The sequence below is a fragment of the Mus musculus genome, chromosome 5, assembly GCF_000001635.26.
Source record: "Mus musculus strain C57BL/6J chromosome 5, GRCm38.p6 C57BL/6J".
Lineage (NCBI taxonomy): Eukaryota > Metazoa > Chordata > Mammalia > Rodentia > Muridae > Mus > Mus musculus.
The window spans coordinates 17820341-17845598 of NC_000071.6; the positions used below are offsets into that span (position 1 = coordinate 17820341).

The following is a 25258-nucleotide window of genomic DNA, read 5'->3' on the forward strand; positions in this document are numbered from 1 at the left end:
GCAAGGAAATAAGTATACTTCTATACAATGCGATTCCTAAGGAAGAAGAGTTCTCAGAAACAAAGTGGGAACACTTCACCTTCTCAAGAGCTCACTCACCTGTATGTGTAAGGACCTCTTTGTTTAACCTTGATTTTGCTGCTGTTCTTTGCCACGTCATCTGGGTTTTGCACATCAAAGATCCAAAACTGTCTGTACACAGTGGTGCCTGTTTTAACCCAGTTTTTGAAAGCAGTGGTTCCTTCTTCAAGGACAACTTCCTATGAAAAAGAAAAACAAGTTTGGTTTGTTTTTTGTAATGAACAAGAAAACTTTTTAGGATCTTGTTATGTTTAGTCAAAATAAAAGGACTGCCTGTGAGAACTTGTGAAACTTTGTCACACACTTGAAGCAGGAAGTCTATACACATAAGAACACTCTCTTGGTTAACATTTATGAAGAGAACCAGTGTGTAAATGGTGAAGCTATCCTTGTTGCTTTTAAAGCAACCTTTCAAGTGAACCTTTGGCAACACTCCCTTAGTCAACAAAACAGTAAGTTAAGCTAATTCTGAGTGTTATCAAACAAAAGATTTTGGTCAGGAATAATCTAACTCAGAATCTGTGTTGATGAGGCAAAAGAGAGAAGCTGAGAGACAACTTGAGTACTATTTGGAGCTTTCAACAATGACAACAACAACAACAATAACAACAAAATTTCTTTCTTCCAAAGTTGGGCAATTCAAGGGATTGTAACTAATCTTTATTAAATGAAGATCTTAAATCCTTGAGGCTTAATTACATAAATATGGGGATTTCTTCTTTGGAATCTTTTCCAATATGACCTCTGTGAATCATATGTTTGAGGATTGCTGGATTGTGTTTCTACAAATAGTACAGCTCCTTAATTAGTCATTGCATCACTAGTTCTCAAAGAGCAAAACGAGGAAGGGGTGGTGGTGGGTGTGTGTGTGTGTGTGTGTGTGTGTGTGTGTGTGGTGTGTTTATGTCTGTGTGTATGCATGATACACATTAGAAACCATGTGTATCAGTGGTGCTGAAAATATGAAGCAATTAAATATACAGCATCAGAACTGAAACACCTTTTATTAGAAACTGCCTCCTCTTTAGGAGCTTTGGGACCAAGTAGAAAGCCACTAAACCCCTTAGGGTCCCTTTCGTTGTCTGCAAGGTAAGAGAGTTACCATAGATGCTTGCCCAGCTTCTTTTCTAATGCCTTACTCTCAGAACAGGAAGTCTGTGTAGTCTTAGTAACTAGTGCAAACAAAGAGAATTTATTGCTTCCAATGAAGTAATTTGGGAAGAATGCCCATGTTTAAGAGTGTTCAAGAGGAAGAGGAAAAAACATCTTTCATAGAAAATTAGCCTAAGGGAGTCCATGAACATAGGAACAACCTAACCTACTTTCTTCTCCTAGAAATATCAATTCACTGAATGATAAGATCAGAAAAGGAGAGGGAGAAGTGACATACTTTTTGAGGTTTTGAGTTTCCTTGAAAGCACATGGATGGAATTAAGTGCAGCCTGGGCAAATAGTAGCAGAGTCTTAGGGAAATTTGTATTAGTGAGCCTTAAATCAGTCCTCTCTTGGTTCATGCTGTTACTGGTTTCCCTAACATACACATATCCTGATCAGCTGTTTAGGTGGTAGGTGTGAATTGAGTTTTCTGTCTTCAGGATATGAAATTACTTAATGCTGGGGATAATGGAAGCCATTAGAGAAAAGCAAGGCATCAGGTTAGAATGTGTTTGAAAGTGCTATAAATGCTACAGTACTGTAACCAATGTACACAGGAATAAGAGTTGATCATGTGATGCTCATATAGCTATTGCTTTTCTATGATAATATCCTTTAAAAAATAGGCAGCCAAAATTATTATTTCTACACCAGCCCAGTATTAGATCAAAGTTACAAAACTGATTATACCTAGCTTTCTTAAGATAAAGGTGTTTGTAAATATTAAAGGTGAAATCTGTATTAACTTATGTCACAAGACCGTGAATTTATATGCCATAAAAAATTTTAAGGCCCAACATAATAGTTAATGTTTATCTTTTGTTACATAAAACACAAAATTATTTTGTCCTTAATGAAAATAAGTCAGTATACTATTATGAGATCAGAAATGCAGGCAATGATGGTGCACGCCCTTAATCCCAGCACTCAGGAGGCAGAGGCAGGTGGATTTCTGAGTTTGAGGCCATCCTGGTCTACAGAGTGAGTTCCAGGAAAGCCAGGACTACACAGAGAAACTCTATCTCGACAGAGAGAGGGATAGAGAGAGAGAGAGAGAGAGAGAGAGAGAGAGAGAGAGAGAGAGAGAGAGAGAGAGAGAGAGATAGATCAGAAATGATTTCTGACCATACTTATCATTTGTTCATTGAACAGAGAAACTAGTAGAATGATAGGGTGGGGCAGCTATCACTCAAAGACTAAGGTGTGCACACTAACTTTGACAGTTGCTTGGGTGAGTACTCTTTTAATATAATGGCAAAACCAAGTGTGCATGTCTCCTTCATATAACAGTGAATGTTAGTGTAATAATTAAAGTTCCCTTATACTTTTTTGTATTGAGATAGGTGGCACACAAAATTATAAGAATTGCCCCATTCACCAAAGAACATGTGAAAACTGAGTCATGTTTAGCACATTCAGTATATTTTGAAACTAGATACTATTCTAGAAACTAAATATTGTAGATTTATGTGAGTCTGTGCAGATTATTTAACTTAGTTATATCTTAGTTTCCTTACAATGTAAAGTCAAGACATACATCCAATCTACCCAGGACCGGTTCTAAGTAGAACAGTATAGCTAATCTCTTTCAGCTTAGATGTGAGGCTCCATGGCACAGGAGGTAATTCTATCCTGGTAAAGTAAATCTAGTCAAATGCCCTAGTTATGGAGGTTGCAGACCCTAACAACTGCAGTTAGGCTGTATTATTAGGTCTTAACTCATTAAATTAGGGTATGATCAATTTAAATATGGATTAAAATGTGGACTTGTGTCCTTCCAGCTTTCTTCTTAATATTTTACTTCCATGCTCATAGACAAGCACTCCAGGGAAGGTGGCCTTGGCAGAGGATGGTGGTTATTATAGAGACTTATAACTGAGAAAGTGCTCAGAATAAGTGAATGTTTCTTGCTGGCTCAGTCTTGAATGAGGCATCTATAGGGAAAGAATGTAATGACATGGTATGGATGGTATGGCTGTTTTGCTCACAAACTCATCAGAGTTGTTAGTACCAGAATATAATGTGCAGAAGGTTAAATATAGCAGCATTTCATTAGGGATAGGGGGAGTTCTCATGTAAACAACACTAATTAAACTCATCCACCCTGTCACAAATAAAGAAAAAAAAATCAGGTGGAAATGGTGCTTGAAGAGAAAAGATATTGCTGAGAGAGGACAAAGAGGGTCATGAGAAATGAATATAATCAAAATATATTCTATGCATGTAGGAAAATATCACAGAGAAACTCATTGGTATGTACAATTAATATAAGCTAATAAAAGTTCTTACGTTTGTGGGTTATATCTGTAAAGTGAAAGAGAATTCATATAATTGGTTACAGTTGTGTTAAAAGAACAAATGGCTGTATTATTAGGTCTTAACTCATTAAATTAGGTTATGATCAATTTAAATATGGATTAAAATGTATTAAATTATATTGGAGCATTAAGATTTAAAGTTTCAGCCGGGCAGTGGTGGTGAACACCTTTAATCCCAGCACTTGGGAAGCAAAGGCAGGTGGATTTCTGAGTTCGAGACCAGCCTGGTCTACAGAGTGAGCTCTAAAACAGCCAGGGCTATACAGAGAAACCCTGTCTTGAAAAAACAAAAACAAAAACAAAAAACAAAAACAAACAAACAAAAAAGATTTAAAGTTTCAGAGATCCAAAAGTTATAATTTTAGGATTTATATAAGAACTTTACACGGGAGATTGCCATTCGGGGTGAGTCATGAACTACATGATAATAACCTGGGAAAGAAAAAGAAACATACATGTGCTGAATTCTGTTTCTAAAGCATTGATTGTGAGCCAAAATCATGTGCACTTGCATGTGGTGTCCTAAGGTCTATCCCACTTATCAGCCTTTGGGATCCCTAAACTCCACAGTCCTTTTTGAGGACAAATAACCCACTGAGTCAGGGCTCAGGTTAGGTTGTTGGCCAGAAATCCCTGAGAATTCATCCCTCTCTGATTCTTCATTACTGAGATGTCAACTATGAGCTACCATGGCAGCCCTTAACATAAGTTCTGGGGACAGAGCTCAGGTCTTCCCACTGTGTGACCAGTATATCACAACTGGGCCATCTCTATGTGCCCTAACCACTATTTTCATCAGCTAGGAAATATTTCATTTGATCGTCCCTTAATACCTGTTTTCCTCCTAAATTACACTCTTTTCCCCACACCTTCTTCATAAAACAAAAACAAAAACAAAACCAACCAACCAACCAACCAAACAAACAAACAAACAAAAAACCTTTTCCTTTCCTGTTTCCCTTTCCCTCTGACTATGCACAAATTCTTACACAACCCTGCTTTTTTTTTTTCTTTTGGACACTCAATCCCTAAAAGGCAGAATGCTTGTCTAGGTTTATCTATAATTTCTGAGCAATGATCAAATCTATCTGAACTCTGACCTTTGAGTACAGAGTGATACTTGCATCAGCCACTTGCCAAATATCTATGTTTACACGTCTTCAAATATGTATTCCCATCAACAAGCCAACGGGACACCTTATAATAAATCCATGTTTACACATTTCCTCCCTGATTTAATCCTTCTATCTAAAAGTTGAATGCATCCATACATAAATAGCTTTTCCTTGAACTTCCCCACTTCAGGGCTTTTGCCATGGAATGGACTTATAAGCAAAGAAATTTCTATTATACAAAAACTATTTTTAATTCTCCTTTACAAAGATTTGTGTGACAATACTTATTCTTCTGTAGCTTTTGTTTCTTCACTTCCTAACCCCATGCATTTAAGGGTCATACTATTCAAGGATATACCATTTAATCTCTAAGGAATAATTGATTTAATATCTTGAGATAATAAAATTGATGGAATAATCTCACATGTTTATTTATGACAATTAAATGAATTTTTACATGGGAAGGTCTTAATTATACCACCAGGCTATTGATGGTACTGCTCTCTAAATACATGTTTCCTTTTACTGAAAATAATATAGCAACTATGTTTATTACATCACCAATTTGTTATTCTTCTTATTGCTTAAAGCTTCTTAAATCCAAGTACACTTTGCTTTATACCCACCTTTTGTTTATTCTAATAACCTTGCTAAGTTATCTACCTTTTAATACCTTACAATATCCTTTGATCATGTTTTCCTCTCCCCCAACACCAACTCCTCACAGATCCAACCCTCCTATCTACCACCCAGCCCACCTGACTTCTGCTTGCTTTCTTGCTTTCTCTCTCTCTCTCTTTCTCTCTCTCTCTCTCTCTCTCTCTCTCTCTCTCTCTCTCTCTCTCTCTCTCTCTCTTTCTCTCTCTCAAATGAAAATCAAAACACAGAATCAAAGAAAAGCAAACCAGACGAACCAAAAAAACCTAAACCAAAGCAAAGCAAGCAAAAACTGCATGACAAAACATGGAATCCATTTTGTGTAGGCCAACTACTTCTTGGTCCTGCATAGGACCTTTCCTGGTGTGTAGTTTAAATCACTCAAATTGGTGCTGCATTGAAGAAAAGTGATTTTTTTTTTCCCAGCAGGTATCAACTATATAGATTCTTGGTTAGGGGGTGGGAATTTGTGTTCTCTTCCCTTTTCCTTGCTAGAGTTTTGTCTAGGTTGAACTTGTGCAGGTCTTCTGCATGCTGTCATCATCTCTGTGAGTTCATATGTTGCATATGTTGTGTCTGAAACCCTGCTTCCTTGGAGTCATCTCCTACCTGATTTATACAATCTTTCTTCCTCTGTGAGTTCATATGTGCATCTGTTGTGTTTGAAGCCCTGCTTCCTTGGAGTCATCTCCTACCTGACTTATACAGTCTTTCTTCCATGTAGCCCCTCCGTCTGCCCCTCACCACAGCATTTAGCTGCAGCCCACAGCTTCTCTCCTGACATTAATTAGTCTCATGGGCTTTTCAAATGATATGCTTCTTCAATATCAAACAAAATTTCAGTGTCTTCCTGAATATTCATGAATATTCTCATTTTCTTCCTATATGACATTTATTTTTCTATACTATACAAAATTTCGTTCTATATTCTCAAAGGTTTGTTCATTTTTCCATAAGATATACATTGTTTTAGATATTTCTTAAACTTTTTGATTTATTTTGCTCCCAATAATTCATGCTACAAAAATGAACTTTGATACAAATGATTGTCTAAAACTCTCTTTTTATGAGTTCTCATTATGATCTCAGATAAAATTAGCAAAGATTTATGCAGAATGCTGCTAGCACTCACATACTCCTCAAGAAAGTTTATATGAACAAGTTTTGAAGAAATGAAGAAAAGATTAATTATCAGTATTCAGCCACTGTTCTTGCTAGTTTATAATATTGTATACTTGAAGACTGTGACTATTTTGTTCAAAGAACAGTTCTAGTCTATGTGTTAACAGAGAAAATAATCTACGATGATCTGGGTGAAAACCACAAGTAACAAAATAAAAAGGCCTGTAGAAGTGGAAGCTCCATTCTCCCTCCCTCTGCTCTACAATTCTGGTCAAGCAAGCCTCTCCTCTTCCACCCCCACCTTTCTTGATAATTCTGTATTGATAATACTACCAAGAAAGATAATACTACCCAACATTGAGTTAAAGATCATATATAATATATTTATATATACATATATAATAGTATGTATAATTTAAAACATTTATTGCAGAATATAACATTTTTCATTAAATGCAAACATTTGGAGAATGGATGATTGTATAATTATGGAACAATATAGTGTGTGTATAGGAAATCTTACCTTTGATAACCTACACAGAGAGATGACAGCTAAATAATTCAATGAGAGGGAATATTTCTTTTTTTTTTTTTTTTTTTTTTTGAGGCAGGGTTTCTCTGTATAGTCCTGGCTGTCCTGGAACTCACTCTGTAGACCAGGCTGGCCTCGAACTCAGAAATCCGCCTGCCTCTGCCTCCCAAGTGCTGGGATTAAAGGCGTGCGCCACCACGCCGGGCTAGGGAGAGGGAATATTTCACCTCAAATCCTCAGCATTTGTAATGAAACAAGAAAAATTACAAAGCAGTAACTTCTATTTGTGAATAGCTATATACGAGGGTTTTATGTTAATTCTATTAAATCAATGTTCCTGTGAATGCAAATAATGCTTGCTTATATCTTGAAGAAGGCAATGTAGCAAAAAATTAACAAGTAGATAACAGACTGAATGATCTTGTCAATAACAGAAGTTTCACCACAAATAAATACATCTAATCAATTTCTCTGGTTCTTCTCTCTGCAGTGTAGTTACTGGATGTCTAGGTTACTAGAATCACAACTAATTTGGGAGGTGAGTGCTCCTGCCTATAACATTTGGGCACTATTAGCTGATAACTTTTCAAATGAACATGGGTACTTCTACACAGGGCAGAAACCTTTTCTCTACCGTTCACTTTGTTCTGGGTAGATTTATTTGTAACCACTATTTTCAAACTGCTGAATTTCTTTCAGGACCATAGCAAGTAGGCTTCCCCTTAAAATATCTTCAATTCACTAAAATCTCTTTGAATTTGAAGTTAATTACAATGAACTAGAGAGGGAGATGATTTTGTCCATATCCATATATTTAAATCATTCCAATTTGAGTTTAAGTTTGATTTATTGTGTTTTTGTTTTTGTTTTTGTTGTTTTGATGTTAGCTTGACGCATCCTACTGAACATTTTCCCTGAAAGTTTAACAAAGCCAAATCCTAAAGCGAGTAAACAGAGACTTCTTATTATTAATGACTATTACACCTATTTAAATGAGCAGTTTTCCAGAGCTTCTCAAATAGATACATGAATTTTCATGGTTAATTAAAATGCAACTACTTTTATAATCATACCCTTATAAAACACTTATTTGAATATTTCTATTCAAAAGCATGCCAGTCTACTCCAGAAGTAAAGAAAATTATTTCTACTAAATTACACGACTCTGATCTGAAGTCTTAACAAAATGTGATGTATTTAAGATTAGTAATGTATTCTAGTCCAATTTACATTATATTTATACGACTGTATGTGAGCCCACTTCGCATTACATTGTAATGTTTCCCAAATGCTTACTTTATCTTGTTAGGTTACAGTGATTCACCCTTCTTACTCAAAGCATAAAATTACCAGACAATATAAAACAAGCAAGCATCCAGAACAATAACACAATAACAACAAGAGACACGGGAGAATAAGTAAATGGTACACCAGGTTCTCGCAGTCGTTTTTACCCTTTTGATTGTCTTCTCAATAAGCATGTCTCCGACTGGCATGAGAATGCCTCCAAACACAGCCAGGACTGCACCAATAACAGCTCCAGCAATGAGCCCACAGTTCCGATCACAGCCCATTCTCCTCGTGCAGCAGAATCAAGGGAGAGCACTGGTTTTCTCGCCAACTCCCAGGTACAATCACAGTGTTTTCTACGTGGCCCGGTTCTACTATTAGAAAGAGGTCATAAAAAAGAAGCTTAAGTATTAGCACAAAAAGATCAAAGTACAAAGAAATCATGCTACTGATACAGATGATTTTGCCAACTAACAAACAAGTCTTTTTGTTTGTTTCACCACACTGGATTTCTAGGTTCTACTCCTTCTTTTTGTTCATAAAAAAACTCACCAGAAGCAGAAGGAGTAACAGAGAGAATGCTTGGTTTTTAAACTTTTCTGTTTTGCACATTAATCCCTTCGTGATTAACATACTATAATCTTATCTAAGGCGAGCCATATAAACATATTCCCATCCCAATACTCCTTACGACAGTGTGGCATGCTTTTTTATACCTTCACGCCCTATCTAGTTTCTCCACCCAAACAGAACCCTGAGTGCTTTGCCAGGAATTCTCCTGCAAAACAAATGTGGCTGGACTGATATACCTTGTCTATTAACCCATGACCGTAGTGGTAACGTACCTAATTCATGCATAAACAGCAATGTATGAGCTGTTTAAGAAATAATCTGTTGAGACTCTGAAAGGATCAGCACTTCAAATCATTTGTAAACTACCTGTCAAAACAACAACAAAAAAAATGCAGAGGAAAAAACATTATCACAAAATCAATACTACTATTTTCTTTAATATAATCATAGCATTAATGAAAATTCCACTTCCTTTCCAGTTTTTATGTTCATGCCTGAAACTTTCCCCATACAGTGTGGAAAACATTCCAGAAACTTTTAAAAGTATATGGTTTCTGATTTCATTATCAATGATTTTGACAAAACATATGCTAAAGAATTTGAAGATACAAATATAATATGTATATATTATAGTTGGTTTTTTGTTATTCTTAAAGATTCCCTTGTGTATCCAATTCTAGTAGCATTATTTTTTTCCTATGTAGAGATTCATGTCAATGCTCTTAAATACAGTAGTATTGCTACTATGCACTCCATGCAGGCAGTTTAATTTGCAATATCTTATTTTGTGTGGGTATTATATAACATTGGAAAGAAGCAATTTACAGAACAACAGGATCCTGCTGTAACAAAACTGATAGAATCGTGTCTTTTTGATCAATACTTGAAGAAGAAGTTGGGCTTCAGTGACAGTTTTATGATGGTGTTTAACCCTTCATGGTGTGGTGTATACCTGTGGTTTGTACTTTAGAACAGTTTTGTGTAACATCAAAATGCCCATAGCCAAGAGCGCTACACAGATGCCAATAGAACCAAGAAAAGATAAGGCACACAGAGAGCATTTATAAAATACTCTGAGTACAACCATAAGCCTTTCTCAAAGATGGAGAAGCACAAACCGCCCAGACCCTTTCCTGGCAACTGTACTCCCTCTGTAACCCCCGAGCTTCTCTTTGTTTAGCCCTACTCCTTTCATGCAGTTGGAAGGTCTGAGACTTTTCCTTGATACAATCTTACAAGCACTCACAGAACTGACTCACAGAACTGGTGTGAAGGCTGGATTCTGCCAACTGTAAAGGAAGAATCATACCTGTAAGGCAGAAATGAGAGCAGAGGGATCCAGCACTCAGCACAAATAAAAGGTTGGAGATGAAATAAACCCGACCTTTCTGCCTCCTTCTAAGAGGCAATAAAGAAATACTGGCTCTCTATATTTTGACTTTTCTAATGTTTCAAAATAGGATCTAAAGTGAAAGTGGCAATTTCCTATGTTAGTAGCCGAAATGATATTCACCCAGTTTTGGATGGTTTCCAAGTTGTTTCCTGGGAAACCAAAAGGTATGGCAACTATGATTACACAGCAAGGTGACAACCCAGAGATCTTTGTTCCTGACACACTTCATATCTGCCTAACTCTTCTTAGAAAAGTTAAAAGAGCCTCTTTAAGAAAATGTGCCCCCTCCCCCCCCCCCAAAAAAAAGGAAATGTGGCCCATGATCTTAGAACTGGGACAGGAAATCCTGTGTGTTATAGGAGTTTGGTGAATATAAATTACTTAGATCTAAGTAAAAGCACCTACTGAGTTACTTTACTTGGAAAGTTATTTAATGTCCATATGAACATCATTAAAATTATTTATTTGGGGCAGGGAGATGGCACAGTGCATAAGTACACTTGCTGCCAAGCCTGATATATTGATTGGCATCTATAAGGCAGAAAGAGATAATTAAACCCTGAAAGTTTAATACACACACACATACACACACACACACACACACACACACACACACACACACAAATTTTATAAATAAAAGCTAGAAATTATTTAGTAAAATCACTTACAATTCTGACAAGTAGAGTATAAAATGACCTTAAAATTGGACTATTATTGCTTTTGAACTAGGAGTGCACATATTTGTCCCTTGTTTGGATCTATATTACCATAAATATGAATTGTGAGTATTCCATTTCCACATTTTTCTTATTGAAGTATTTCTATTATTAAAAGCAAAAGGTTTCTACAAGAGATGAAAAGTTATAACAGCATCTACTGAAGCATCCAAAAAACAGAACCTGTTTTCCATTGCCAAGAAATCAATCACAGGACATGTACCCCTGACTAATAATCAGTAGGTAGAGGTAGGTATGGTCTGAGTTATGTCTGTTCAAACGGAAGTGAGAACATGCATGTGTCCCACTGATGTACAGTCAGACTTCTTAGAAAACGAGGGTATCAATAAATATATTTAGTTAGATTATTATGATAAACCTTAATATAAGCATTTATATAACATTCTTTCAACCATGTGCTGATATTTGACAGAGTGGAAGAAGTTAGCTTATCCACTGGTTCATATTTTCAATGATTGATTTATTATCATTACATCATGTCATAATAAAGTTTCTGGGATTGCCCTAAAAATAGGAAAGATCCTTTTTTCACTAGGGCTTACTGATTATCATTTAGTCCCTTAACATTTCGAGGAAGGAGGGGTTTATAGTGTGTTCGTGCTTTTCTTTCTCATAGTACATGACATAAAACTGAAGGTGTTTTATTGACCTCAAGAGATAAATGCTCAAGTTAGCACATTCTAGCCAGCACCTTGGCCATCCATACTTATCTTCAAAGAAACATATAGTCTTTTTAACTATTTTCTGTCAATTTAGATATTAAGGACTCCAAAATTTGGATCTGAGAAAATTACATTTCCTCAATAGCATACCTGCTCATATTTTACATTGTTATTTATTTTCTAACTTAGCATTAATTTTGCTAACATTAATTCTATAGTGCAAATATTTATTTACAACAAACTGTTTCCTGCTTAAAGTATTGAACTTTAAAAGACAAAGAATAATCAGGACCAGAGAACTGTTTGGACTAATCTAAAGGAGAAGAGGGAATAGGATGCCATGTTTTAAAATATCACTAGTTACAAATCTGTCAGCTGCTATTTCTTATCCACTGTACAAAGTACATTTAGATTGCATTTTCAGAACTTCAGAGTGAATTCAAGAAGCAGGAGAAGTGGTATTATTATTTTTTTTCCTGGTGTTGTCTGATTGTCTATTATGAACTTTGAAACACAGGGCCCTTTTACTAAATGAGAAACCTAGTAGAACCCAATAGATTGGGCAAAGTCTGAGGTAGGATGAACTATAAGCAGACTCCCTGGTAAATAGGCCAAAGTGTAGAGCAAATTCCCGGGAGGAATCTCTTAATTATTCCCACAGGTGTTTCAAACTCTGTTCCCTCAGAAACTCCACCTAGAAAAGACATGGCCCACAGGTAACGCATGCTGAGATGTGAACAGTGAAGATGACAATGTTCCAGAATCAGTCTGGCACATGGATTCTCTTTTCCTCCATCTACCAACAGCTAAATATTCTTATTCTTAACATAGGAAACCAGGCCATAAAACTCTAAAAACTGTCATCTTTTCCTATAGACCCTTCCTTTCCCAAGAAAAGAACAGCACCTACCCATGATAACCTAATATGGAAATACAACTTGAGGTAATTTAATGAATAACAGGTTAAATATGAACACAGGATTTTTAAAAAATTTATTATGTGTTTTTATACATTTACCCTCCACCCTGTCTATTGGTATTTATAAAGCCATGATTCTATAGAGACAATATATACATTTAAGCATAGATTAACAGGAAGGTGTAAATGTAATTTTATTTGCCAGATGCAATTGTCATCTCAGAGGCCTACTGCTGAATACACTTACCTTTTCTAGTTCTTTCTGAATTCTGGCTGCTTGATTCAACTCAGCTTTTCTGGCCCCAATTCTTTTCCAGACTGACTGACTCAAACTGGCTTCTCTCAGCTTATAGCTGAATTTCTCTGCTTAGCCTCAAACTAACTCTGTCAATCTATTCTAATCTTCTGTCTCTTTGTCATTCTTTGGCTCCTTCTGTCTTCACCTACAACCCATCTCTTTAAAACTATCCTGGTAAAGCTGACTCTATGAAGTGAATTGCCAAGAACTCCTCTCCACTGCAATGCCTCTCAACTCATTGATTCAACGGAACTGACTGACTAGAACTCAGAGGTCCACATGCCTCTGTCTCCTGAGTGCTGGGATTAAAAGACACGTACCACTATGCATGGAGCTAAGCTTTTCATTACACTAAACTTGCTTTATCCCTGGATGGTCTTGAACTGCTTAAACCCAAGAGAGCTGCTTGTCTCCTAGGATTAAAGATGTGTCTACATCCCAGCCACATCACATAGACCTAGGAGAACCTTGGATATGATCATTTGCTAGAGCAGCCATGTTGCTAGATTAAAATTCCTCTATAGGAAGATGTTCAGCTATTTGGTAGTAGTTGACCATGCTGAAACAAAAGACCTAGGAAAATTGTTATAAAATTATGTGTAGAAATAGAACTCTCTGGTTAAATAGCACATATGATTCAGTGTTAAATATAAGCTCAGAGAAGGGCTAAAAGGCAGAAGATGGTAAGGATTCAGTTGTGTTTTTTTGTAAATTATTTTGTTATTCTATTTTCTCCAAGATTGATATAGATTAAGAAAGATTACAAGTGTACACAAGAAGAAGTTAAAATGTGCAAATAATGAGTTTCATGTATTATGTAATATTATTTTAAGCAACTGCAATGTAGTAATAACTAATGTTTTGTTGCCCAATACCATAATTTGGAAAAGTGCAGTAATTGTAGTTATATAAAAACTGCATAAATATTTTCAAATTTTAATAAAATCTGATTGTATACATTGCACGTGTAATATTAAATTTTTGTTCAGTGGTGAAATAACTACTCTATCAGACCATGCAATTGAATATTTTAGAAAGTTAACTATAAAACTGTGAATTAAATCACAAAATAGTAACAAAATTGGTTCCTTCAGGAAATGAAAAGCAAAGTAGGCAAAAATATTAAAATTATTCAAATTTAGAGAAATATAACCATAATTTTTATTAATGGTAAGAGGAGCAACTGTGACTTTCAAAATTAATTCCAAACTTTTCAGTACACTCTGTACAAATACCCCACCCATTGTTAACTTTAATATTTTCTCCAGGCCAGCCTGTTATCTGTTAATCTAAATTTGGTTTATTGTTCTGGTTCAATAATGATTTTAGTGGAAAGGGTTTTCTACATTGTTCATTTATATACTCTAAAAGACTCTTGGAAAATCAACTAGTAAAATTTCTTGAGGATTTTATTTTTACTTATTTACAAAGTAGTATGTACAGCAAGGATCTCTTAGACTTTCAAAAGACATTGCCAACTTAAAATTATTTATGAAAGGACTGGAAAGTCTTGGATCCTTACATCTTTAGAAACATTTCAAATTTATTATTAAAAATTATGCCATTTATAGTTACTTAGTTAATAACAATAATAGTTAATAATTAGGTAGTTAATTTTTTTCTAAAATGTGTTATCTATTCTTTAAACCCAAAATTATGATTTAGGGAAATAACTTACTAGTATTTGAAATGATTTTTTTAATTTTCAAAGGCATTAATTTTCTTTCATTTTTACATTTAAGTAGTATACTGATACACATTAATTAAATTTAAAGTAATTATTTGAAATTACCCACTCCTTTTGGGAAGTAAAATATTTTTGTTCATTAGAGAAAAGTGCTCAGTAAATGTATATGTAATTCCTGCCTTACTCCTAACTGTGGAGAAAATAATCAAGTTCACCACAAATTGTCCACTGAAACTTCAACAAGCTAATGACACTGAACAACAGCAAATAGTTAACAAATTGCATTCAAGACAGAGTGCTCTATAAGATTTACAAGTTGTTTATATACTAATCTCACTGTATCAACACTCTTGAAAAATGTTCTTATATTTTAAAGTAAAAATCATGTTTAAATAGAGAAGTTTTGAATAAAACCCAAATTGGCCTATAAATCATTTTAAATATTGACAAAGGAGTGTTGAAAATATACATGATATCAAAAATCATAAACTAAAATATCACTTGTCACTGAACAATATTTTAATACTATCCAGCAAAAATATAGGTAGATCTGTAAATAACATATAAGCATTCAATAAAGCCTAAAGACTGTAAGAAAACAATGGATTTATTTATTCTTCATTTGACATTTTTCATAGTAAGTGTTTTAAAATGCTATTATCTCCTCTCAGTGTAAAGGCAGACAAATTTTTCTTTCTTTCTTTTTTTAATGTAAAGGGAAAATCCCATATAACTTACCTTTGAAAGGCTAGGAAACCATCCACCAGTTGCTCCACACATTTCAGAAGGCAGCTGTGAAGAAGAAAAAGTCCTCAGTAGAAAACCCCTACCCTGAATTCCTCACTACTTATGTGTGTGAGAGTTGAAACGAGCTTTAAAAAATTCAATGTCAGATGCTAATTTGTGGTTGGTTGCCAAGGGAATTGAAAAAAAGAAGAGAAAGAAAAAAGTCACACTTCACTGCTAGTTAAGCTCACAAGGGTCTATTTCTGGTGAAGACCCATCACCTACATTTGAAATACTCAGCAGTCTTTTTTTTTTTTTTTTGGCCATGTTCCCATCCAAGTAAGTCAGAGGCCAGAGAACCAACGGAACTGATTTGAGCCGCCCCTGATTTGAGCCGCCCCTTCTATACTTTGTTTTCCATTGTAATTGTTATTCCAGATGCTGGAGTGTAGCAGCAAGGGGGAAGTAAATTAGGGAACTGATTGGTCTGTCCCAACAAAGCCTGAAAATCTCAGGTCATAAAGTGCAGAGAAGAGTGTTTTTCTATACTACCTAGCATGAACCTGAAGACTTTCAGATTCATAATTTGGAAAACAATTGGAAACTCTTGTCAATCAACAGGGATGACAAACAAATTTTACAAAAGGAAATGGCCCATTGTTCTAGATGGAAGTTCTTAACTATTTGTCATTTTTTGTTGTTAATTTAGCTGAAATTTCAAGAGGATGGTGATATGCTTATAAAAAAAATAGCCTAAATATATTCATCCAAAATAGAAAGCACAAGTACCAAACAACTCTAATACTACTGAGCATAGCATGTCATCAACCTCAGCCATTCTAGATCTACAATGGGAAGAATATTCTCACAAAAAATCCACTAGCAGACAGGCAAAACCCTCATAAGGTTATCACGGCCAAAAGCTGGCAAGCTCACTAGAAAATCGTCTCCAGGTCGCTCCTGAAATGAAGCAACTAAGAGTCACGGGCAAGAATATATTTAGCTCATAAGCTCAGGGATAAGCCATTCCTTGGTCTTACATTGTGCCTGCCATTGGTGTGTGACCCTGGCAGATCTCCCTCTCACTTACAGGGGTGAAAAATGACTGGAGAACATCTGAAACTCCTTCTTAGCCTCATGAGGTTTCCCAGGGGATAACACCAATATATTTATTTAACTACTACCAAAAGGTCATTAACATACTTCAGGGTTATAGGGGTTTTGACTTTGATTTCAGTGGGAAAAGTGATGACACCATCTTGTAAACCCTCAATATAAGTTACTTATGCGTTTCATATTGAACGAGTTACTTATAGGAAAGGAAACCTTAAAACTGTGAAAAATGTATCTACATTGCATGATATGACAAGGAAAGAAAAAGAATACCTTAAGAAATATTTTAACCAGGATTGTGAATTTTCTACAAATGTATTATGGACTTCAATCTTTTTGATATAAATACTTTTTTTCCCTCAGATTTAATTCTCATGCATATAAATACCAACACAGCCATCTAGAGCTAGGTTTCCAACACAAGTACAGATAAAGTTAAGTCATAAAGAGAATATTTAACAACATTGGGAAGATCAATACAAATTTAGGAAGATAGGGGCACTAACAGAAAACGATATTTCCTGCAAATAGATGTGCACATGAACATTGCATTCACTTGACTGATTATTAGTCACACTAATGTCATATGTATCTTCTGACTTTCTCTGGAGAGTAAAATGTTACATCTTCCACTGTACATGCCAAAACACCAAATTTACATTCACTAAGACCACTGGTAGATGTTGTCCAACCTCATAGCCAACAGCTCTTGCTATTCAAGATGCAAAAGGCACACCATGGAATTGAATCCACAACATGAATTTTTTGTAATCTTTTTTTATTATTATTTGATATTTTCTTCATTTACATTTCAAATGCTATCCCCTTTCCTAGTTTCCTCCCCAAAAATCCCCTATACCCTTCCCCTCCTCCTGCTCACCCACCCAACCACTCTCACTTCCTGGCCCTGACATTTCCCTATACTGGGGCATAGATTCTTTGCAAGACCAAGGGCCTCTCATCCCATCAATGGCTGACTAGGCCATCCTCTGCTACATATGCAGCTAAATAACAACTTGAGCACTAAGGCAGTGTATGCTATGATCATTTAAGAGTAAAGAGTTGGGTTGCTTTTTATGTATGTGTATATAGAGAGAAGGTATATACATATATGTGTAATCATGTATGTGCATCAGTACAGGTGAATACATGTGTTGATATACACACATGTATGTGGAGGAGAGAGTACAACTGTAGGTGTTATTCCTCTGTATGCTATCTACTTCTTTTTTGTTGTTTTATGAGACAAGGTCTTTACTAGCATCAGGGACTCAGTGACTATGCGAGGATGTCTGGCCATAAGCTCCAGGTATATGCCTATCTCATCTCCCCAGCACTAAGACTAGAAACCTCACCTTTTCACATGGATTCTGAGTACAGGGCTGTCATCTTCAAATGCTTCACTGACTGAGCTATCTCACCAGACCCAGGTTTTCATCCTTAAATATCACTTGATTCAGTATTTTGAGCCAATACGTTCCTCAGGAAGTTCCCCTAGCCTTATAGATATCAGTTCCAGCCATAAATAAACAGATAATGAATGGTAGGATAGGACATCAATGGCCATAAGTCAACTGAGCTTCGATTCTTTGGGAAGTCTCCTTGGCATGGTAACATGAGTAGATGTTGGTTTGAATCCTATTCTTATAAAATATGACTAGCTAAGTGTGCACCAGGAGCTATGGAAGCATCCCTTACTGCCTGCTTTTGTTTGGTTTGTTCTGTGGTTGTCTTGTTATACATGAAAAAATGCCAAAGTTGTATATGGAATGGTGACATGTTTACACTGTGAGGTGATCGTCAAACTTAATGTGCCTTCTACAATCTTTCTTTTAGTCAAAAAATGATGAAAATTAAAAAGGGCATTAAACACTAAGTTGTTTAGTGTAAAGCACTTGAGAACGCCTGAAGCTGCCCGTCAGTCAGTCAGGGTTCTATTCCCGACACTCCCATTCCTGAGCCTATAAATCTTTCCTTCTTTCTTGCTTTGCTTTCCCAAAGATCACTTATCATGGCTGGAGAAGGCCTACACCTGATTAGCCTTTATGACCTGTTTACGCGCCTGCTGGTATGTTTTGTCTATGGGGAAGGATTATGTCTGTTTAGCGGTATTCCCCAGAGCATTGAACAGGATGGTAAGCACTCCACAATATGTGAGAAGCCTTCAATCACGGTCCACATGGACTCAGACAGACCTCTGAGTTTTAAGAAGTACATTGATCAGGCTCTGTTGTTGACCTCGTGGTAACTACTTAAGTAAATTATATCCTATTTTCTGAAGCCTATTTGTCATTTTTATCTTAACACTTACTGATAATAGTGCCATTTTTTCCTTCAAAGGTCTTTTTATATTTTTCTCTTATTTATTAGTAGAAAAGCAGAAAATGACCTTTGTGATTTTTAAAACTGTTCAACTAAAAATGTCAGCCTTTTAGATGGACAAAGGCCCTTTGCATATGTAGAGTTATTCAGCTGGGCCTTCATATAGGACTCCTCAAACAGCAGTAGGTGCTGTCTCTAACTACATTGCCTGCCTTAGAATTGCTTTCCCACTACTGGGCTGCCTAGTCTAGCCTCAACAGAATAAGATCAGACAGTCCTACTGCAACTTGTTATGCCAAGGCTGGTTGATATCCATTGGAGGGCTCAAGTTTTCAGAAGAAAAGAGGAAAAGAGGTGGATGGAGGAGGGGAAGGGAGGGGGAGAGACTGAAAGTATAGCAGGGAAGGGAAGTTGCTATCTGGATCTAAATTAAACAAATAATTATAAAAAGCAGTAAAAATAGTAAAAATCTTACCCTTTTAAAATATTTTTTACACTATAGAATTTAGTACTTCATTCATTAGTGTTCTGTTATTTGCTTTTAAAGGTCTTGGCACAGTTACAATGTCTCTCTTTGTTTTGAGATTATGAAAATTATACCCTTTACCCCGCAGTCTATGACTATTTAAAAATCCTTCATGGCAGTAGTTTAGACAGCTGATTTATGCAGTTCAACTCTTGTGAAAAGAGGAAGTGCAATAAGTTGACTACACAAATATTGGGACATATTTAAGAGGCAGATGACAGATGTATTACAAGTCTCTAGAAGAGAGGGGTCACATGATGCATGTCTAATTCTCATACATTCACAATAGGATCTGACACAGCACATGATATAGTCACCGTGTCACTGATGTCTTTCACCAGTGGAATGGAAATCCATACAGTCTACCTACACCCTCAAGCTTAATAAAACTCATATAGTGGCTATAACCTTTAAAATGTAGGTTTACATTAAAATTGAGGTTGTTGGTGAGTCACAATAATTGACAACTGTTAAGGATATTTGAGTTGCTTTCTCTGAAACTTCAACAAATTAAAAGCAACATCTCTGTATGACTAAAATTATAAATGTATATTTATACAAAAATTCTTAATATTAAGGTAGCCATAATCTGACAGTATTGACACACTGGGCACTTACTATCTGCTAGACATTGGACTATGTTTGGATTCTTTCAGTTGACCACCACGCTCTCTCATTAGACTTAAGAAAACACAAAGATCTCCCAGGGTGACGCTTGTGAAAACAAACATCAAGTCCTTTTGGGGGGAAGAAATAATGAATGGCCCAGTTAGATGGCTCATGGTAAAAAGTACTTGCCATGCAAACCAAAGTCCCTGAGATTAGTGCCTAGAAATCATGGTAGACGTTGGAAAAGACAGCTAAAAGCTGCATTATGACCTCCGCACATGAGACATGCTACATACAAACCCACACCCCAAACAAATACAGTAACTATGCATTAAATAAAATAAGAAATGCTAAATATAGTCTTCATATCTAGTTTGATGTATTCTTTTCAAATTAATGTTTAGAAATAAAATTAAAATGATTTGATATTATATTAAGAAGAAAATTATATGTGCACATTATAAAGAATGAACAGGTAGTAGTTAGTAATCAAATAAGATAAAATAGCATTCTAATGTCCTATAAATTAAATCAAAACATTAATTAACAAAGTAATACTAAGGAAATCATTTATTGTTTAATGTTCTGAGAATAATAAAGATTGTCCATGGCAGACTTAATTTACAAGTGTGTATTACATGGGAAATTATATACAATATGATATCTAGGCTTTTCAATGTCTAGCCTATTTAGTTATTAGAAGTATTGAATGCATGCTATATTACATTTGTCTCATTAGGATACAGAATATTAATTTGTTGTAGTACAATTCAAAAAATTACTGAAACTATAAATCAGATTGCTAATATTGCGTTCAAAAGAAAATTTTGAGGATCCTCTCAAAGAAAAACTACAGGATACTGAGGCAAGCTGTAGGCTAACATCACATGACCCAAATGAATCAAAAGAATTTGTGTCAGAAGCATTAAGAACACAGAATATCCTTACTTCCATGTTTAATAGAAGCCATAGTAGGAGCTATGCATAAGTGAGAAAGAGTAAACAGAGGCCAACTCTGTATTTGAGGAAGATTCTCCTGTGGGTTTGGCTAGGTCAACATGCAAATCTCACGAAGCAGTGAAAAGTATTGGCAGACCCAATTCTTACGTGAACAAGTTACTAACACAACTTAACTCTGTAAGGTAAGGGAAAGGAAAGTGATTGTTTAAACTATGAAAGATATACCCTAAGGAAGTTCATTTCAACATAATTTGTGAGGATATTTGTTCATATGATACAAGGGAGACCACAAGGAGGAAAGAAAAAAAGATCTAGTAAAACAAAGAGGACTCAGTGGACAATAGGTTAAAATAGCAGGACATAGCACTAAGTAACAGCTAAACCAAGCATTAAGACAGTATGTAATTAATAACACATGAAAAAGTGTTTATTCAGTGTCTTAATTTCAAGGTTACATGACAGAAAGTAAAGCATTTATTTTAATTGAGGAAAAACAAATATTAATAATGAGTTATAGCAAGGCCAGGCTATAACAGAATTACTGAAGTGTGTGTGTGTGTGTGTGTGTGACAGAGACAAAGACAGAGACAGAGAGACAGAGAAACAGAGAGAGAGAGGTGGGGGTGGTTAAAAGCAAATTTAATAAAAAATAATACATTAGGAAAAAGAATAATGGTTTGGCCCTTGGGTTGAACAAAATAATATGCTTTGTGATTCAAAAGTAATATCACAATTTTATGCTGTTTAAAGAGTAATATAATTGAAGCATATGATAAATGCTTTAAAAGAGAAAGATTTCCATTTTTCATTAAACATTAGACTTAGTGATTTTGTTCTGTTTATTAAGTATCATTTATGAGACTTGTAAGTTTGTGCTAAAAATAAAATGTCCATAAATAACTTTTGATATTTGTATCTTATATTTAAAGTCCCAATGGCAGAATATAGCTTCTGAAAGAGTTAAATAAATATACAGACACAGAAGCAGAGTCACTGAGTGTTCCCAAGGCATGGATGGAAACTTAATTAGACTTCCTTGTAAAGCCAGGGGAGACATATTCTAAGAAGTAGCTTACCTAACAACAGCTCAATTCAAATGTTACCACATAGAAAATAGTACGTCTTTTATGCTTTTTGTTGTTATTGAATGAGGAAGTGTGATCCTTCCCGCACCCTGACATTCAAAGAACCACTTGACACAAACATTGCGTCTGAGTGACACAGCAACCTCACATAGGTTTTATATGCATAAAGCAATGTGACCCGCCTTACAGTGAAATAAACGCTCATTTCTCTACTTTGGATCTTGAAGATATCTTCTCAGAAAAGTCAATAACTTATGTCTTTCAAGAACCTGCTACTTCTTAAACCAAACCTCAGAGATCTTTAAATAGTATGCTTAGGGGATCGGAAAGTTGACTCAGCAGTCAAGAGCACATGCTGCTATCGCAGAGAATCAAGATTTGCATCCTAGCACCTTCATGGTATTTCACAACTTCCTATAACTCTAGTTCCAAAGGATCTACTTGATACATTCCTTTAACCTCCAGTCACACTAAGTACACATGTGCAGATAGATATACACAAGCAAAACAGTTGAATCAATAAATAAATCTGAGAAAAACAGTGTGCTTAGGATTTTCAATCCTCACATGAAAAGTGGGAATGTATTATACTCCAAGAATATTTTTTGTTTCAACAAAGCATGATTCAATACTTTCCAAACTACATAGACATGAAAATTTTATATGCTGTTAATGTATAAACATATAGAATATACTGAATGAGGTCATAAAGTCTCCAGAACAAAATACTTTTCTTGGATTGCTATGAATCATTTAGATGCCCTTGTTATTGTTACTATTATTATTACTATCATTATTATTATTACTATTATTATTATTACTATTATTGGTGGTGGTGGTGGTTTTGAGACAGAGTTTCACTGTGTAGCATTGGTTGTCTTGGAACTCATCTTGTAGACCAGGCTGACCTTGAACTCACAGAGATCTGCCTGCCTCTGCCTCTGGAATGCTGGGATTAAAATTGTGTGCCACCACTGCTCTTTATTTCATTTTTTTTTTATGAATACATCTCAGAAAACAATAGACTCCAAAAGAGTAACAAATGTCAGGCTACCAGTCTATAATGAATATGAGAGTATAAATTCCAAATCACCCTAAAATAAAGAACCTTCCCATGGATGTTTGTGTGTGTGTGAGTATGTGATTTGTGGTGGACGTTGTTACTTGAGTAGATTAAAGAAGTTCAAAACTTGTGGAGCAGAAGAGGAAATGATCACGTAGGAATCTCTACAATTAACCAGTGGGTAACAGAAGTTTAAGTCATTCATCCTTTTCCTGGCCCTGACAGCATAGCAGAATCATTAACGATTGCTTCCCATTATTGCACGATGGCAGTGATTCAAGTATTTCACCCTGTGAGCTACAGAGAAAAACAAAATAACATCTTTCTGTCTCTTTGGGGTAAAATTAGGCATCATAAACCCTATCTTTACGCCATTGTCTGTCAACTCCATTAACTATCTTCTCTTATCCTCATGAAGGTAACTTTTCTCTTTTGCTCCTGGTTATAACTTTTGTAAACAGTAATAGGTTGTGGAACCTTATGAGCTGTGGAGTGTCACCTTCAAATGACTTTACTACTGAACGAGTTCTGTGACCTTTGCAATAAATAAGGAGTAAAAAGGTCATGCTAGACTTTCAGGACACATCTTTGTTTGTTTGGGCTCTGAAAGCTCACAGCCTCTTAGCTATGGATAGCAAACCATTCTACAAACCGGTCTTGTTCTATAATGCCTCTAGCTCATGGGTGAGAGCATAATGCTCATGAAATCAGAGTACATTTTGTGGTGCTCCTTAACACTGTCTTTATTAGCAACAGTGTTGCTGTTCGGAAGGGATATGCTAAGGGCCAAGCTCTATGTATAAGACTGGTAGGACCATCCTCAATGTGTTCTACGCTCTAAAAATACCTTTTTGGATGTGCTCCAACATATTGCTAGGCCTGTTTTTCCTCTCATTTTCAACAACTCCTTGGGGAAAGCTTGATAATAACACTACTTGGAGGAAAGAGGATGGAAGTAAGTAAAAAACTGTAGTGAAATGAATCAGTACAAACAGCAAATAATCACATTTTATGCAAACCTATTTAAAGCTATGAAGATGAACATCCCAGAAGATAGATTGCATAAAACGTTTTTAGAATGGTCCTAGATTTTTGGCCTTCCTTAGTTGCTTTTCAGTCACTGTGTACTTGTTTATTTTTGAGTACTTGAGATCCTGTTTTGAATTTAATTTTCTTTCCATATGGCATCTGCTTTTAAGTATGTGAGTTTGGGATTACATCCAAACCAATATATTCCAAGTCCACATACATGCGCACAAGTTCTTAAGTCAGAAGAAACTGTACATTCCTGTGGTCCTTGACTCCTTTAATTGATATGCTCATTTTATCAGTTTAGCGGCTGTTTATACTATGCTTTGCTGCTTCCGGTGAGAGCTCACCACATCTCAATAGAGTGAAATGTGTCTCCGCCAAAACTGCAGACAATCTGATGCATATTCTCATGCTTCCTCTCTTGACTTCATACATGTCACTCTGTAGACCAGGCTGGCCTCGAACTCAGATATCTGCCTGCCTCTGCCTCCCAAGTGCTGGGATTAAAGGCGTGCGCCACCACTGCCCAGCAAGGGTTTCTTCTTGAACCTAGAGCTCATGGATTCTTCTAGGATGGCTATACAGAAAGCAGAAAGAATCTGCCTATCTTATTCTTTTATTCTCTAGTGTTCAGATTACAAATGTGCACTACTGGGGTTGGCTCTCACATGAGTGCTGGGGATCTGAACCCTTGCCCTCTGCTTGCACAGAGGAGCTTCACCAGCCTAACCACACAGACTTAAACAAAAACAACTAACTTGTAATCAACCATTTAATTCATCAAATGTGGTCAAGAAGACTGCTTGAAATTTTGTTTTGTTGTTGTTGTTGTTTTTTTGTTTGTTTGTTTTTTTGGAACAGAAAAAAAGAGAAAAAATTCTACACAATAAATATGTAGTAAGAAGCTGTATGACTACATTTTAAAATTCTGTGTGTGTTAATAACACTTTAGTATCCCTACCATAGAAATCACAACATATCCCCAAGTTCAAATTCTGAGTAGCAAGGTAGAAGGTTACAAAATGAGTCTCTATAACGTATTTACTAGGAATTGTTTTGTAAATTTGTATAATTTATCCCGCTGTTTAAAATTGTTAGCAAACCACAGTTTTCTCCAAATATTCACTGAATATTAAATAGCCTACTATCAAGATATACATTTACAAGAGACATGTTTATGTTAAATACTTGCCTTTTCCAGTTATCTGATACAAAATTTAAAAGGGTGGTAATTTCCCAGATGTAAATTTTTTGGTTTAACAGACATTAAACATACAATGTGA

The 25258-nt window shown here is 35.7% G+C and overlaps 1 protein-coding gene across 12 annotated transcripts in view; it reads right to left on the reverse strand.

Moving 5' to 3' along the window:
- Window positions 1-25258, reverse strand: part of Cd36 (CD36 molecule) — a 107270-nt gene that overhangs the window by 38651 nt on the left and 43361 nt on the right. For 2 of the 12 annotated variants that reach the window (NM_001159558.1, XM_006535621.3), the window contains exons 2-5: window positions 15278-15331; window positions 9116-9209; window positions 8435-8644; window positions 100-260 (exon numbers count right to left, since the gene is read on the reverse strand). In NM_001159558.1, coding sequence (NP_001153030.1) covers window positions 100-260; window positions 8435-8554 — 281 coding nt within the window. In that variant the 5' untranslated portion in view covers window positions 8555-8644; window positions 9116-9209; window positions 15278-15331. Of the gene's footprint in view, window positions 1-99; window positions 261-8434; window positions 8645-8822; window positions 8953-9115; window positions 9210-15277; window positions 15557-25258 lie in introns of those variants that run through there. The other 10 variants (NM_001159557.1, XM_006535624.3, NM_001159556.1 and 7 more) reach the window with 7 other exon arrangements.